The 13,973-nt window shown below is 48.7% G+C and overlaps 2 protein-coding genes across 2 annotated transcripts; one reads left to right on the top strand and one right to left on the bottom strand.

Moving 5' to 3' along the window:
• The first annotated feature begins 315 nt into the window (after positions 1-315).
• CASP9 (caspase 9) lies at positions 316-6,907 on the top strand. Its single transcript, XM_077312059.1, has 10 exons — positions 316-520; positions 1,505-1,718; positions 1,924-2,004; positions 2,727-2,764; positions 3,122-3,298; positions 4,281-4,370; positions 4,541-4,688; positions 4,996-5,175; positions 5,468-5,577; positions 6,202-6,907. The coding sequence occupies exons 1-10, from the start codon at positions 389-391 to the stop codon at positions 6,292-6,294; spliced, it is 1,263 nt and encodes a 420-aa protein (XP_077168174.1). The 5' UTR covers positions 316-388; the 3' UTR covers positions 6,295-6,907.
• A 654-nt stretch (positions 6,908-7,561) lies between these two features.
• LOC143824628 (chymotrypsin-like elastase family member 2A) lies at positions 7,562-13,572 on the bottom strand. The gene is made up of 8 exons (XM_077312063.1): positions 13,516-13,572; positions 13,084-13,172; positions 12,564-12,661; positions 11,208-11,336; positions 10,041-10,177; positions 9,343-9,488; positions 8,563-8,712; positions 7,562-7,712 (listed from the first exon to the last, which is right to left on the bottom strand). The coding sequence occupies exons 1-8, from the start codon at positions 13,556-13,558 to the stop codon at positions 7,695-7,697; spliced, it is 810 nt and encodes a 269-aa protein (XP_077168178.1). The 5' UTR covers positions 13,559-13,572; the 3' UTR covers positions 7,562-7,694.
• Between the last annotated feature and the right edge of the window lie 401 nt (positions 13,573-13,973).

Raw genomic sequence — 13,973 nt, 5'->3', positions numbered from 1 at the left:
TCAGGGCGGTTCACACAAAACATTGCAGGGGTAATACATATAAGCATATAACAGTCACAATAACATAATATCCTGCTGTGCTATTTGCATTTTTGTTATCTATCTCCTGTGGCTCTATTCAGACGTGCTTATTTTAGCAAGGCGTTGTTTGTTCTTCATTATGCTGCATATTTATTGGACACCTCCGTGACGCTGATAATGCGGCTTTCTTAACTTCCTGCTTATTTAACTCAGAGAAATCACCCTAACTCCCTCCCCCGCCTGTCCTTATATGGACCGCGATGACGCTAGAGGAGGCGGGGCCGGTGGGCGGGGTTTCCCGGGCGGGTCTCCCTAGGCGGAAGGAGCGCTGCGCTTGGGAAGGGAGGGTGTGTCTCTGCGTGCTGCCATGGACGAGGCTCAGCGGCAACTGCTGCAGCGCTTCCGGGTGCGCCTGGTGATGGAGCTGCAGGTGGATCCGCTCTGGGACCTGCTGGTGCACAAAGGGATCTTCACGCAGGACATGATCGAGGAGATCCAGGTACCTCGGCGGCACCTCCTTCCGTGTCTGCCTGAAAGACCCGGGAAGGGTTGAGAGAGGGGCAATGCCAGGAAGTCTGGGATTTCTCACCTCGGCTCCGAATCTAGGAAAGTGGAGAATATTGGGCTTCTCAACCCTCAAAGCGTCTCTTTCCAAAGGCGCATGGAGATCCTGAAGGGTAGCCTGCCACCCATGGCTGCTGCAGCCCAGGATCCAACCAGGGGTCGGTGCTGCCCCAAAATGTGCCTTTCAGCTGCACATGTGCAAATGTGATCTCAGACTAGGGACAGAAACAGAAACGGGGGTCTTCCTAGTAATGTCTAGCCCAGAGCAATTTTGTCTAATTTCCTCTGCCCCCCAACCTCTTGTGGAATGGCAAAGGGCAAACTATCTTTGCCAATCTTATAGCGTGGGGGTAAAATCCCTCAAGAAAGTGCTTCCTCTTTCCCAGCCTCACATTTAAATCACCCTCTGCTGATAATTTTGGCACTGGGGATCATTTGTTCCCAAAGCAGCCCACAAAGAAGGGATTCCCAGAACAGCGACTCATGCAGGAGCATAGCGGTTGGACTCCTCCAATGCAGGTGCACATTCACAAACATAATTTTAGAAAGCACATCAAGATGGTTTTATTAGCTTTTTAATAACAATTAGGTATATTTTGGGAGGAATTGTTGCAGGGGGCGTTATTTGGCTGGTTTTCAGTTGTGATGCTTTAAATTAGGATTTGTATACCGCTTGTAGCTGTGAGGCAAGGTGGGGAATAAATCTATGAATAAATCATTAAAAAATCAATTTGTTTCAGGTAGAACTGAACTAGCTCCTAATCTAGGATCCGTTGCTGGCTGCACCATAGCAGATCCCCCCCCCCCCCACACACACACTATTTAGGCCTCTTTATTTTCCCTCGGTTTTCAAATGCAATGGCACAGAATCTCTGGTCTGCATGTGCTGGGATTCCCAGAAGGAATAACTTGTCTCCAGAAAGCAGGTACTCGAAGGGATCAGGCCAGGCAGCTGATTACTGACCTGCAGACGCGAGGAAGAGGAGCCCTCCCTGCCTTCATCTGGTGCCTCCGTGAAACTGGACAGAAAGACCTAGCGGTTCTGCTGAGCGAGGGCTACAGCCATCCACCATGGCCCCCGGCCCACGTAGAGCCTATTGTGGTCCACTCTCACACTGGGCAAGTTGACCCAGGTATGTCCAAGGTGGGCTGATGTCAATTCAGTTCTATTAGGGAGTTCCAGGCTCAGGATGGCTGGTGCATCCTAAAGCACCTCATGCATGATGACAAGGCTCCTGGGTTTCTTTGCTTGCATGTGTTTGAGCACATGTGATTGAGAAAAAATCTTGGCTTCCATACAGAAGGCGGCTTAGGAAGTCCAATTGTCCGATATTGCAGGTATTCAGACAAGAGAACATTTACCTACGCCAGTCCAGGAGAGATTCCGAGAACCAGTTCGTGAAATTGCAGCCGCTCAGGGTAAGGAGAAAATGGTTTCCAGAACCCCTCCTTCAATTCTGCTTTCTCTCTCTTTCTCCATTGGCTTGCTGATAGAACCTGGGCAGATGAGTTCTCCTCCAAAGTACTAGAATATAGAATTATACAGTCACATGAGATCGAGCTAGCCTGAGCCATCCATGTTAGGATGGAAAATATCTAAAGTCACATTGTTTGGTGCACCCAGGGTGGGGGTCCCCAACCTTCTTGAGCCTGTGGGTGCATTTGGAATTGAGAGGCAAGATAATGGGTACAACTGCAACATGGCTGTCCCTGGGAGGTGGAGACTGTCTCCAAATGTCTGGCATGAAAGGCAGAGCCAAATGCAAAGGAAATCCAAGAGCAGGGTACAAGAGGAGTAATTTAAGAAATGCACAGGGAAAGAGCATTGAGAAAGGTTATATAACCTCACTAGCATCTCCAATATTCTTTCAAATGCTCAAGGACTTAAGCAGCAATGCCTTTGCTGTTTTTCCCTTTAACCGACCCTAAGCTGCAGTCCACACTGTCTCTTGGAGCCTGCTTGGTCCTCAGCCTGATCTGGGCACTCACGTGAACAAGATCCTAACAGAGGCTTGATGCTTGTCCTTCCTTTGTGGGGGATACACATTAGAAATCCTAGATATTGCATGCTGGGGGCTGAGCCTTGGGCTTGAATGAATCGGGCGATGGATCGGCATGTCATTTTGCTCCCTGCTTTTTAGGTTCTGAAGAAAAGAGAGCCGCAAGGAGTCCTGAAATGGTTAGTATTATGAAATACGTATCTTTTACGGTTTTCTTTCCGGAGTTTGCCCTCCTTGTTCCGTCTCCACCTCCTCTCCTCCAGGCTGAACATTCCCAAGTCCCTCAGCCTTTCCTCCCAGGGCTTGGTCCCCAGGCCCCGGGTCCTCCTCGTCACTCTTCTCTTGCCCCCTCTCCATTTTCTCCCCATCCTTTGTGAAGTGAGGCCTCCAGAACTGTGCACAAGAGTGCATGGCCAGACCAAAGTGGTGTACGGCGGGACTACGACATCTCGCATAGCACAACATGTGTGTGTGCTTTTAACCCAGAGGTTCTCCACAGGGGGGAAAAATCAGTGAATCCTTGTCTTGACTCCCAGGTTTACACCTTGAATTCTGACCCCTGCGGTTATTGCCTCATTATCAACAACGTTAACTTCTCCAAAGAGTCTGGCCTCGGCGCCCGCGTTGGCTCTGACACGGACTGCGAGAGACTCGAAAGACGCTTCAGATCGCTCCGTTTCGAAGTCGTGACTCGGCGAGATCTGACCGCTCAGGTGGAGAACGAAGGGGGGACAGCTGCAAACAGCATCTTTGCGGTGACGGTTTCCAGTAGATGACCACAAAGGGTCGTCCGAGCAGCTCCATTTCTTCAATTCCTGGCCTGTTTTTCCCTTTAACCAGTTCTAAACTCCAGTCAACACTGTCTCTTGGAGTCTGCTCGGTCCTTAGGACCAGGGGTTCGAGAAACCCTGGGTTTTCTTGATGGCCCTGGAAGGGGTTCCCAAATCAGTGGGAGTTAATTAATTTTTAATATATATTTTTAATGTATTAAATATGTTTTAGGTGATATGACCATGTATGGTCATGTCACACACAGAGACACCCCCTAAATGGCCAGTGATGGGCCTGGAGGGGGTGGGAAGGGGAGGGGCTCCAGATGGCCGTGTCCATGCCCTTCCGAGGTTTCTCGGAGCCTGAAGAATGTTTCAGGGATTTCCCGATAGTAAAAAAGTTGAGCAAGGCTGCCCTAAACTGTGTTAAGCAGTCAGGTGAATAGAATTCCAACAGAGGCTTGGTGCTTGTTCTTCCTTTGTGGGTGAAATATGCTAGAAATCACAGCTACTCCCCTCTGGAACGCTGCACAAGCTTCGGTTCAGGTGTGTTGTAATTTTTTTCCTCTTCCCTTAGTCAGTGGTCTGAGAATGACTCTCAGCTCATGTTTAATACATAGAAGAAAAGAACTCCTGCGATCGGGAAGCCCCCCAGAGAACGCCGCCTTGTGTATGGCACTCCTTCCCAAATAAAGGAGGATCGGTTTCCTCCTCCTCCCCCTCCCTCCTTGCAGCCAAATCCCCGGGCCTTCTTTCATTCAAATCCTCAGAAGGCGTCAATTCCCATCAGCTCAGCTCTGCCTTCCAGGAATGCATCACTAGTCTCCGGTCTTGTACAGGGGAAGGAACGAAGCGTGTGTCCGTGCAAATTTTTTTAATCCGAGCGTTTTCCCCCCCCCCACCCCTCCTACACAAATGTCTGTAGGAAATCACCAGGGAGTTGCAGAGTCTGGTGAGGCGGGACCATGGATCTCTTGACTGCTGCGTGGTGGTAATCCTTTCTCATGGCTGTCAGGTAGGTCAGGATTGAGAAGGCCTTGGATCTGGTCCAGGCCGACGTTTGAGCCAGGCATCCTGAGCAATTGCTGTTTGCTAAATCTCCATGCTCTTAGGGTGGGGATGGTATGGGCTCTTGTCCTTTGCAGCACCCCAGGGACACTGGTCCGGTTGTTTCCTTTCTCACAGGCCAGGCACAATCAGTTTCCCGGCGGGATCTTCGGCACAGACGGAATGGCCATCTCAGTGGAAACCATCGTCAGCTACTTCAATGGGTCTTACTGTCCACAGCTGAGAGGGAAGCCCAAACTCTTCTTTATTCAGGCTTGCGGAGGAGGTGAACGTCCAAATGGACAAATGCCCCAGCTCTGTTTCATTGTTCTCTACCAGGGCGGCATAGCGATTAGGGTGTCAGGCTAGGATCTATATGAGCTGGGTTCGAATCCCTGCTCTGCTTGGGAAGCTTGCACAGCCTGGCCTCACTCACAGGGCTGTTGTGAGGATGAAACTAAGGAGAGGAGAAAATCGTAAGCCCCTTTCGGGTCCCCATTGAGGAGAAAGGCGGGACTGGAAAAAAAACCCCAAAGAGTTCTTCTTTGTGGCCCACCTACTCATTTTCACAGTGCTTGTGTTTGCCTTTCTAGATAAAAAGGACCGAGGGTTTGAGGTGGATTCTGAGCCCTCCATGGATCAACGACACAGAAGCACTCTAGATTCTGATGCAACCCCTTTCCGGTTACCTGCCGGAGACACGGATCAGCCAGATGCTGTTGTCAGTTTGCCCACCCCCAGTGACATATTAGTATCCTATTCAACTTTTCCAGGTGAGCCCCAGGCGTGTAAGGCACAGCTTGGCTTCACGCAGACACAAGTTCAGTCCTCATCATCTCCAGTCAAAGGATCTTCGGTAGGAGATGTTGGGAATGTGCTTTCTCCAGTTCTTCCGAACATATGTTGAGGACTAGGAACTTGGTATCTTATAATGAAAAGTCGAGCTTTGCAGGAACCTGGATTCTACACCCCATTTTGTGGGTGTCCCGCCTTCGGGTGGGATTAATGTCCATCAGAGTGAGAAGGCTGATTTCTTATATGGCTTTTCTCAATTCCTTTTCTAAGGTTTTGTGTCCTGGAGGGATAAACGTAGCGGATCATGGTATGTGGAAACCCTGGACCAGATCCTTGATCAGTATGCGCATTCTGAAGATCTGCTCAACATGCTACTGAGGGTAAATCCAGCATGCATGCGCACCCATGCACATACACATGCTGTCCCTTTGGCTATGCTGCCTTGATTTTCACCCCTTTGTCCAAGAGCTTAAGGATTTTGCCCAGGGTCAGTTGGGGACAGGAAGTCTGTTTTCTTTACCATTGTATCAAAAATGCCAAAAATCTGTTTGAGACTGCAGAAGATTAAGAATAGCCTATTCTAAGGCTTCTCATATGTTGTGTCTCTGCATGAGTCTCTGTTCTCAGCATACCTCTGGATGGAAAGGAAGCCAGAGCAGGAACTCATGCAGTAGCACAGTTAATGTCCAGGAGATGGCTTTTTTTTGTCTAGGAAACAACAGCAGGGGTGCATGGCATGGCAAGGTCTCTCTTAAGAGCTTGGTGTCATGGTTAAGAGTGGCGGCCTCTAATCGGGTTTAATTCTGCGCTGTCCCACATGCAGCCAGCTGGGTGACCTTGGGCCAGTCTCAGCTCTCTCAGAGCTCTCTCACCCCCACCGACTTCATAGAGTGTCTATTGTGGGGAGAAGAAGGGAAGGTGATTATAAGCTGCTTGGAGACTCCTTTGGGTTGTGAAAAGCAGGGTACGAAAACCAGCTGTTCTTCTCTTTTCTCTTCTCCCAGGTGGGGAATGCTGTTTCTGCAAAAGGGACGTACAAGCAAATGCCTGGCAGTTTCAACTTCCTCCGCAAGAAGTTTTTCTTCTTGGCCAGATGACATCTCAACCCAAGAGGCTCTGCCCGGGTGGAGCAGGCATCCCAAACGAGACCCTTAGAAAGATGCGCCTCAGGCAGAAAAGATGGATTTGCCTTCTCACTTTACCCTTTGGGGAGGAGACTCGTGAATGTGAAAAGACTCCTCTTTTCCTTGCAGTGCTGGATTAGTTTGGAACACGCATCCCTGCTTTGTCCTTGATTTCTCCTTGAGGGAATGTTCTGTGCCCTCTTTGTTGTTTTGGTCCCAACTTTCCTGTCTTTCTGAGCACTGGACTTTCAGACCTGAACTCTGCAACTAGCTTTAACTTAGATTATTTCTCATGGCTCCCTTCTCCGCCATCTCGGACCTCAGAAATTGAACCTCAGGTTGCTGCAGAAGACTTCTCAGCAGTGACCTTCCCTTGCCGCTATTCAGATTACTGTCCCCCTGTCTGCTACAGGAAAGCCATGACCCAGTGTAACAGACTCTGTATGCTGACAGACTCCTGGTTTCAAAAAGCAGGCATTTTGCTGTGGGAATACACACTCTGCACATCACCTCTTGTATTAAATCTTCTGTATTTATATGCAATCCTACTTTTTAATTAAAATTTACACATTGTACCCGGGGACTGTATGTGTTTTATAGTTCTTCTCAAGGAGGGAGGGAAGGAGAGTGTAAAATTTAATACTGAGCACAGTAGATGGATGGATGGAGAGAGAGAGAGAGAGAGAGAGAGAGAGAGAGAGAGAGAGAGAGAGAGAGAGAGAGATCAGAATAGACCTTGCCCAGAAAAATCCTTGGGGTCACCATAAGTCAGTTGTGACTGAGTAGCACATATCACTAGCAGTTCTCATGTTAATAATGTCATTGTCACTTTAAAAAATAAATAGTAATGCATTTTGGGGATTGGAGGTGCTAAAGTATCCTTCTTTCCCTGCAACCTCCCCACCATATTTTTAAAATTTGCTTCTGTAGGAGCAAACAATGCAGATGAGGCAGTGTCAATGGGCTGTTTCCTTTCTTGTAGACCAGACTCATTCTGTGCAATCCGCTTTGATTCCCTGGGAGGGAGACTGACGGTAAGTGACAAATAAATAAATAGATCTCCTGCTACCAAAGCACTCCAGTTGATCATCAACCTATGAATTTTGGGGGAAACGTAATAAAATGCCTCCCTGGAATTTCGTAGTTCCTTGTTGGAATCACAGCCGAATTTTTCCCACATTGCCTGCTGCTCAACCGCTTTTAGAAAGCAGAAAAAGAAAGAGTGAGTAAAACAAAGGCGTTACAGAGAAAAGACTGCAGACTGCAGAGGGCTGGCTACTTTATTGAATGTCTTCATAGGTTCATTTGCAAATGGCCATAGACCTTTCCGGAATAGCTTTTCTTTTTTTGTTTGTTGCGTAGAGCTCTGTAGGTTAATACTTTTGCATCACCTGTAGACCATTTAAAAGAGAGAAAGGAAAAAGTGAGGCATCATTCTTTCTTGTAAACCCTGCTTTTCTCCTAACGGGGCCCCAATGTGGCTCACATCATCCCCCCAGCTGGGAGATGGAGATCTCTTGGTATTACAATGGATGTCTCATCTACATAGATTCCTTATTTATTTTTTTCAGGTTAGTACCGGGGTTGGTCTGAAGCAACAGAACAAAGTTTTAGTCCAGTGGCACCGTTAAGACCAACCAAAGTTTAATTCTGGATATAAGCTTTCATATGCATGCCAGATATCTCCTTCAGATATCTGAAGAAGCATACATGATTTTACCCAGAATTAAACTTGATTGGCCTTAAAGGTGCTACTGGACTCAAACTATGTTTTATATATATTTTTTTTGGTTTATTTAAAACATTTATTCCAGTCCTCCTGGAGACAATAGCTACTATGGCGGGTGAACTCTATGGCATTATTCTAGGGATGCCAGACTAAAGAGATCGGTCCCCCTGGAGAAAATAGCTGCTTGGGAGGGTCGGCTCCAGAGCATTGTGTTCCATTATACCCTTTAACCTGGAGATAAGCTATAATTCCAGGGGATCTCCAGGTTCCCCCTGGGGATTAGCATCCCTAGCCCATGGGCACCATGTTGTGGATCCCTGCTTTTCTGGATATCTTCCCAGAGCCACAACAGGCTGATGGGAAGCAGCTTGACCCAGCCGTAGGGACTGTCGTTCGGCTCTAGTAGGAAGGGAGTTCTCCCTGCCTCAGTCATGCACAATCTTAATATTGTGCCGATTTGCACTAGCAAGCAATCACTACCCCCCCCCCTTTGACCCTTTGCAAGAGCTGACCTCAGCGATCCAGGCGTTGAAAGCAGAGACTCGGGTGAAAACGGAAGGCTTGCGGTAGTAGTTGCATCCCAGCGAAGAGCCGAAACTGACCACCCCGTGCACCTCCCACTTGCTGCCGGATTTACAGTTCAGCGGACCGCCAGAGTCGCCCTGCAAAGAAGAAGAGCTGGTTTTTATACCCCACTTTTCACTACCGGAAGGAGTCTCAGAGCGGACTACGATCGCCTCCCCTTCCTCTCCCCATAACAGACACCCTGTGAGGGAGGTGGGGCCGAGAGAGCTCTGACAGGCCTGCTCTGTGAGAACAGTAGTATCAGGACTGTGACTAGCTGGTTGCATTTGGAGAGGTGGAGAATCAAACATGACTGAATGCAGCTTCTGGGCGGCATGTCTGAGCAGCGGAACGGCTCTGCAAGCCACATTGCATTGGCTGAGGCAACCCTGCTGGCAGGGGCTCATGGGAATTGTAGTCCATGGACATCCGGAGGACCACAGGTTGAATACCCCTGCTCTGCATCAGGGGTACCCAACCTTCCTGAGCCCGTGGGCATCTGTAGAATTCTGACAGGGATGTGGCAGCTAAAAAATCACCTGGTGCAAACCGGTCCCTTTGCACGCTTGAGCCCTGATGATAAACATGGACTTCTCAGTTGCAGATTTATTTATTTATTTATTTATTTATTTATTTATTTATTTATTTATTTATTTATTTATTTATATACCGCCCTCCCCGAAGGTTCAGGGGACTTCCTTCCTTCCAAAACCACAGGATATACTCACATTGCAGCTAGAGATGACGCCATCCCCGCCCGCACAGACCATGCTGGTTTTTACTGTGCTGCCCCACCAACTGGACTGGGAGCAGGTTGCGTGGTTCACCACAAGCAGGCGGCCTTGCTGGAGGACTTTTGGGGAAGCACCATTGGCTGTGAAGAGTCCAAACCCAAGAGAATTTAGGACCGCTCATGCAAGACGGAGGGGTTTCCACAAATTTTGCCACCAGGGGAAAGAGCAGTTCTGTGGGTGACCGTTTCAGGCAGGAGAAACCACACAAGGGAAAGACCTCACTGGGCACGGTGGTCCTGATCCAAATCAGCCCCTGGCCCAGTGGGGATTTAGCTCCCAGCATGGAAGTCCCATAAAACATCTGGTAGAGGGGATGGGGGTGCTGGCAGAGAGGATCCAAGGACTATGTAATATATGGATGAGGCTTGATTCGGTAGCCTGGGACACAAACCAAATTCCAAGATGCCTCAAAGGCTACCAGGAAGAGGAAGAGGAGATACCAAGAGCCAGAATATAAAAGCTCTCTGCTAGATTTCCTGATTGACAGCTGCCTTCCAATCTGTCACTCGTACTGAGTGATGTATTTACCATAAGGCAAAGGAAAGCACCGCAAGGAGACAGGAAGCCAATGAAATTCATAATGAAGAAGGGCAAGAAAACACACACACACACGCACAAGGATATATCCTTACTTTGCAGCCTTCCCCAGCCAGTGACGTAACAAGCTGTGTTCCCAGGTAAGATGTTGTTAGCAGGGGGCAGGCACGCCGGCTGGATTTTGTCACTCAGGGCGACGTGCTCGGAAAGTTTGATCAGTGCGATGTCGTTCCTAGTTCCCGTAGGGAGAGGAGAAAGACAGAGTATGACATACGCCCCAAGATACAGTGTTTACGAGCCTCCTTTTCAGACACTGTCCTAATTTGGACTTTCTAGGGGGGCTTGGGTTGTCTTTTCAACACCTTGTTCTATGTGTGTCTCTAGCATTGCCATCTGTTGGGTTTCAACCCCTTCCTCTAGTTTTCCAGATGTTGCATCAGAGACAGAATCATAGAGTTGGAAGGGGCCTCATGGGTCATCTAGTCCAACCCCCTGCACTCTTCAGGACACTCACAACCCTATCACTCATCCACTGTCACCTGCCACCCCTTTAAGCCTTCACAGAATCAGCCTCTCTGGCAGATGGCTATCCAGCCTCTGTTTAAAAATCTCCAAAGATGGAGAACCCACCACCTCCCGAGGAAGCCTGTTCCACTGAGGAACTGCTCTGACTCCTTCCGGATGTTGAGACGGAATTTCTTTTGAATTTATTTCATCCCATTGGTTCTGGTCTGTCCCTCTGGGGCAAGAGAGAACAACAGGGCAGATGCATCCTGACTGTGGCAGAGGTGCATGGAAATGAACACACAGTCAAACCGCCCATTCTGTTGGGACAGTGGCTCAGTGGTAAAGCATCTGTGTGGCACACGGGAGATCCAGCACTTCCAGCTAAAAGCCAGGTAGCAGGTGATGTGAAAGACCTTCACCTGCAACCCCAGAATGCTGCTGGTGGTCCAAGTTGACAATACCGAACCTGATGGCCCAAGAGCCTAACTCAGCATAAGCCAGGTTCATGTTTTATGTGCTGGACCGTTCACAATCAAATCCCCCTGATTAGCATAGATTTAAAACACATCCACTGAGGTGGGGCCCTGATACGGACGGATAACATGATGCTGGGGAAGGAGAAATGAACTTTTCTCTTGTGCAGTTTCCTTATTGACCCCCTCCTTGGACGTTTGGCCACCAACTCGGGGTTTAAAGGGAGGGAACTGGCAATCTTATTTCGGAATCCTCCATTTCAAGGAAAGCTGTCCATTTACCCGCTGGAAACCTTGCTTGAGTCCCATTTGGGGTGCACCACGATCTTTTTCGGAGAGACCGTGAGCGATCCTTTCTCGCTGGCGGTCAGGTCGTACTTCCCGAGCTGCACACGGTAGGTCCGGGAGGAGCTGAGGAAAGAAAAGGAAGGGAAAACAGGCAGGGATCTGTCAGGTCTTCCTCGAGCATCTCAATTCAGATGCCTGGAGCAATCAACCCCAAACAGCTTTCTGCCGGGTCCCCTGCTGCTGTTGACTTCAGCAAGTCGGATTCAAGCTAGCTAGCTCCCTTCCTCAGAGTTTCACGCTGGCTTGGCCTTCTTGTCACCTCGGAACATGACAGGTGAGCCTGACATAACTGATCTGCTGGTTGCGTTTGACCGTTCTGCCTTACAGTTTGAGAACACAAGGATGCCTTTGTTTTGACAGCCTGAAGTTGCCTAGAACAGGGGTAGTCAACCTGTGGTCCTCCAGATGTTCATGGACTACAATTCCCATGAGCCCCTGCCAGCAAATGCTGGCAGGGGCTCATGGGAATTGTAGTCCATGAACATCTGGAAGATCACAGGTTGACTACCCCTGGCCTAGATCAGCTCCCCAGGAGGCAATGGCAGCTTTGGGAGGGGGACTCCTCAGTGGCCTCACAACACTCCTGGGTAGGCGGCCGCCATGCACCATCACCAGACCTCCAGGCCTTTCCCATGCTGGATCTGGGAACCTTACAGCATCATCTCATCGCTTCTACAGTCCCGCATCTCATCCTCCAGAAGTCAGGAGTGGATTTTCACAAGGAAACGTGCCGTGGCTTAAGCACCGTGTGAAGACGGAAGCAAGGAAAAGGAATTGACGGTATGGAGACATATTAGAGAGGAAATTCAGCCTGTTTCCCTAGTGGATCTTTCCGAAAGGCAAAAATACCCGGAACGTGTGCAAAAATTAGGAAAATCCGGAAAGGGATGTACATCTTTCATTCATAGTTAGATTCTATGCCAAGTCCCATTAATAAAAGTGGTCCTCATTTTACGAAGGAAGGAAGGAAGGAAGAAAGAAAGAAAGAAAGGAAGAAAGAAAGAAAGAAAGAAAGAAAGAAAGAAAGAAAGAAAGAAAGAAAGAAAGAAAGAAAGAAAGAAAGAAAGAAAGAAAGAAAGAAAGAAAGAAAGAAAGAAAGAACAAGTGTGTTGCATCCCAGAATTCCGTCTCTCTCACCCAGCATTCTTTGCTTGGATACTACTGAAGTGGTATGTGGGGAAGGCAAAGTAAATCAGACTCAACCACATTTGGAATTTTCACACTTTCCCCAAGTTTCAAGATTGCATTCCGGATCTGGTGCAGACTTGAAGAACCCCCAAACTGACGTACCTGATGCAGTGAGCTGCCGTCATGACCCAGTTGGTAGCTATGAGGGTCCCCCCACATGTGTGATGCCAGTTGCCACTGGAGGTGTACTGGAGGGAGGCCTGGAAATGAGAAAAGTCATAGGGTCAGCCCTGAATAGTGAGTATAGATAACTGATTTGACTATTTCAACCATTCTTTCCTCTCTAATGGGAAGCTGCAGTGGGCTGGGACATTCTTTGCTTCTCCCTTGTATCCTCGCAACAACAACCCTGCAATGTAGGTGCAATGAAAGAGGGACTGGCTCAAAATTGCCCGGCAAGCTTCCCTAGCAGAGTGAGGGGTTGAACGCGGGTCCCCCCATTCCTACTTTGACTCTCTTACCCACAGAGGTAGTCAACCTGTGGTCCTCCAGATGTTCATGGACTACAATTCCCATGGGCCCCTGCCAGCAAACTCTGTACTGGACATGTGAAAACTCAGTCTGCTTTCAAGAAAAAAAAAGGAGTTGACCCTCTTGCTAGGATTGAGAGAAGGTTACTTACCTGCCAGGGCCAGCTGTTGGGTCTGACAGCTTCTCCTCCCACGACTCTGGACAGGTTGGGCTGGAAAGCGGGGACCCCACAGCCCGAAGCTGCAAGAGGCACGAGACAGATTTTATGAGTCACTGGGGTAACCTGAGAGAACTAGGCAACTACGGCTGGATTTTTTATTTATTTGCACCTAGGCCTTCCAGTCCAAGGCATTTATATGTTGTTGCAAATATTGGTTATACCGACTGGCTCTTCACTCCAGCTTGGGTCTCCCCACCCTCCACCCCAGATCTCTGGGGTCTTCTGCGGCTGAAAATAACAGTTTTTTTTCCCTAACAAAAAAAAAGGCACTGCACTAACAAAGCAGCACCAAATGTGCCAAAGGAAATGGCCACATTTCGCCAAGTTTCCTGGTATAAACCCTGACATGTGTTGGAACCGTACCCGCAGAGGCCAATGTAAGAGCGGCGAGGAGGACCCCAATCATTGTGTATTGCAGGAGTACCAAGAAGAGCTCTCTCTCTCTATCCCTTGGCTTTATATCCCCAGAGAGTTTATCACAGCCCAAGTTGTCATCAGCATCAGGGGGAAGTTCAAAACACAGTCTTGGCCTGTTTTCGGCTGATAGGAGCCTTTCCACCGCCACCTTCCACGGAGCATGCCAAATTTGCTGATAGGAATGGGAAGACATACACCTGCTAATTCTCGTGCACAAAGTGACGGAAAGGGCTATCAGCTTGCTGCCAAGTTTTTGGAAACCTCCTGGGTTTACAAGGGAAGAGATAAACTCTATCTGTCCTCGGTGGTCTCCCATCCAAGAACTAGCCAGAGCTGTCCCTACTTAGCTTCTGAAATGTTATAAGATTGAGCTTGTCTGGGTGATCTTAGTGAGGGCAATCAAG

Source organism: Paroedura picta, chromosome 15 (genome assembly GCF_049243985.1).
Source record: "Paroedura picta isolate Pp20150507F chromosome 15, Ppicta_v3.0, whole genome shotgun sequence".
NCBI lineage: Eukaryota > Metazoa > Chordata > Lepidosauria > Squamata > Gekkonidae > Paroedura > Paroedura picta.
This window is presented reverse-complemented; position numbering and strand designations above follow the sequence as displayed.

Coding starts and splice junctions, on each gene's coding strand:
- LOC143824628 (XM_077312063.1), bottom strand. CDS start 13,558: ATGATTGGGGTCCTCCTCGCCGCTCTTACATTGGCCTCTGCGG. Junction 11,337..12,563: donor ACGGCAGCTCACTGCATCAG/GTACGTCAGTTT, acceptor TTCTTTCCTCAG/CTCCTCCCGGACCTACCGTG. Junction 8,713..9,342: donor GCGTCATCTCTAGCTGCAAT/GTGAGTATATCC, acceptor TCTTCTTTGCAG/GGCGACTCTGGCGGTCCGCT.
- CASP9 (XM_077312059.1), top strand. CDS start 389: ATGGACGAGGCTCAGCGGCAACTGCTGCAGCGCTTCCGGGTGCGCCTG. Junction 4,371..4,540: donor TCCTTTCTCATGGCTGTCAG/GTAGGTCAGGAT, acceptor CCTTTCTCACAG/GCCAGGCACAATCAGTTTCC. Junction 4,689..4,995: donor TATTCAGGCTTGCGGAGGAG/GTGAACGTCCAA, acceptor TTGCCTTTCTAG/ATAAAAAGGACCGAGGGTTT.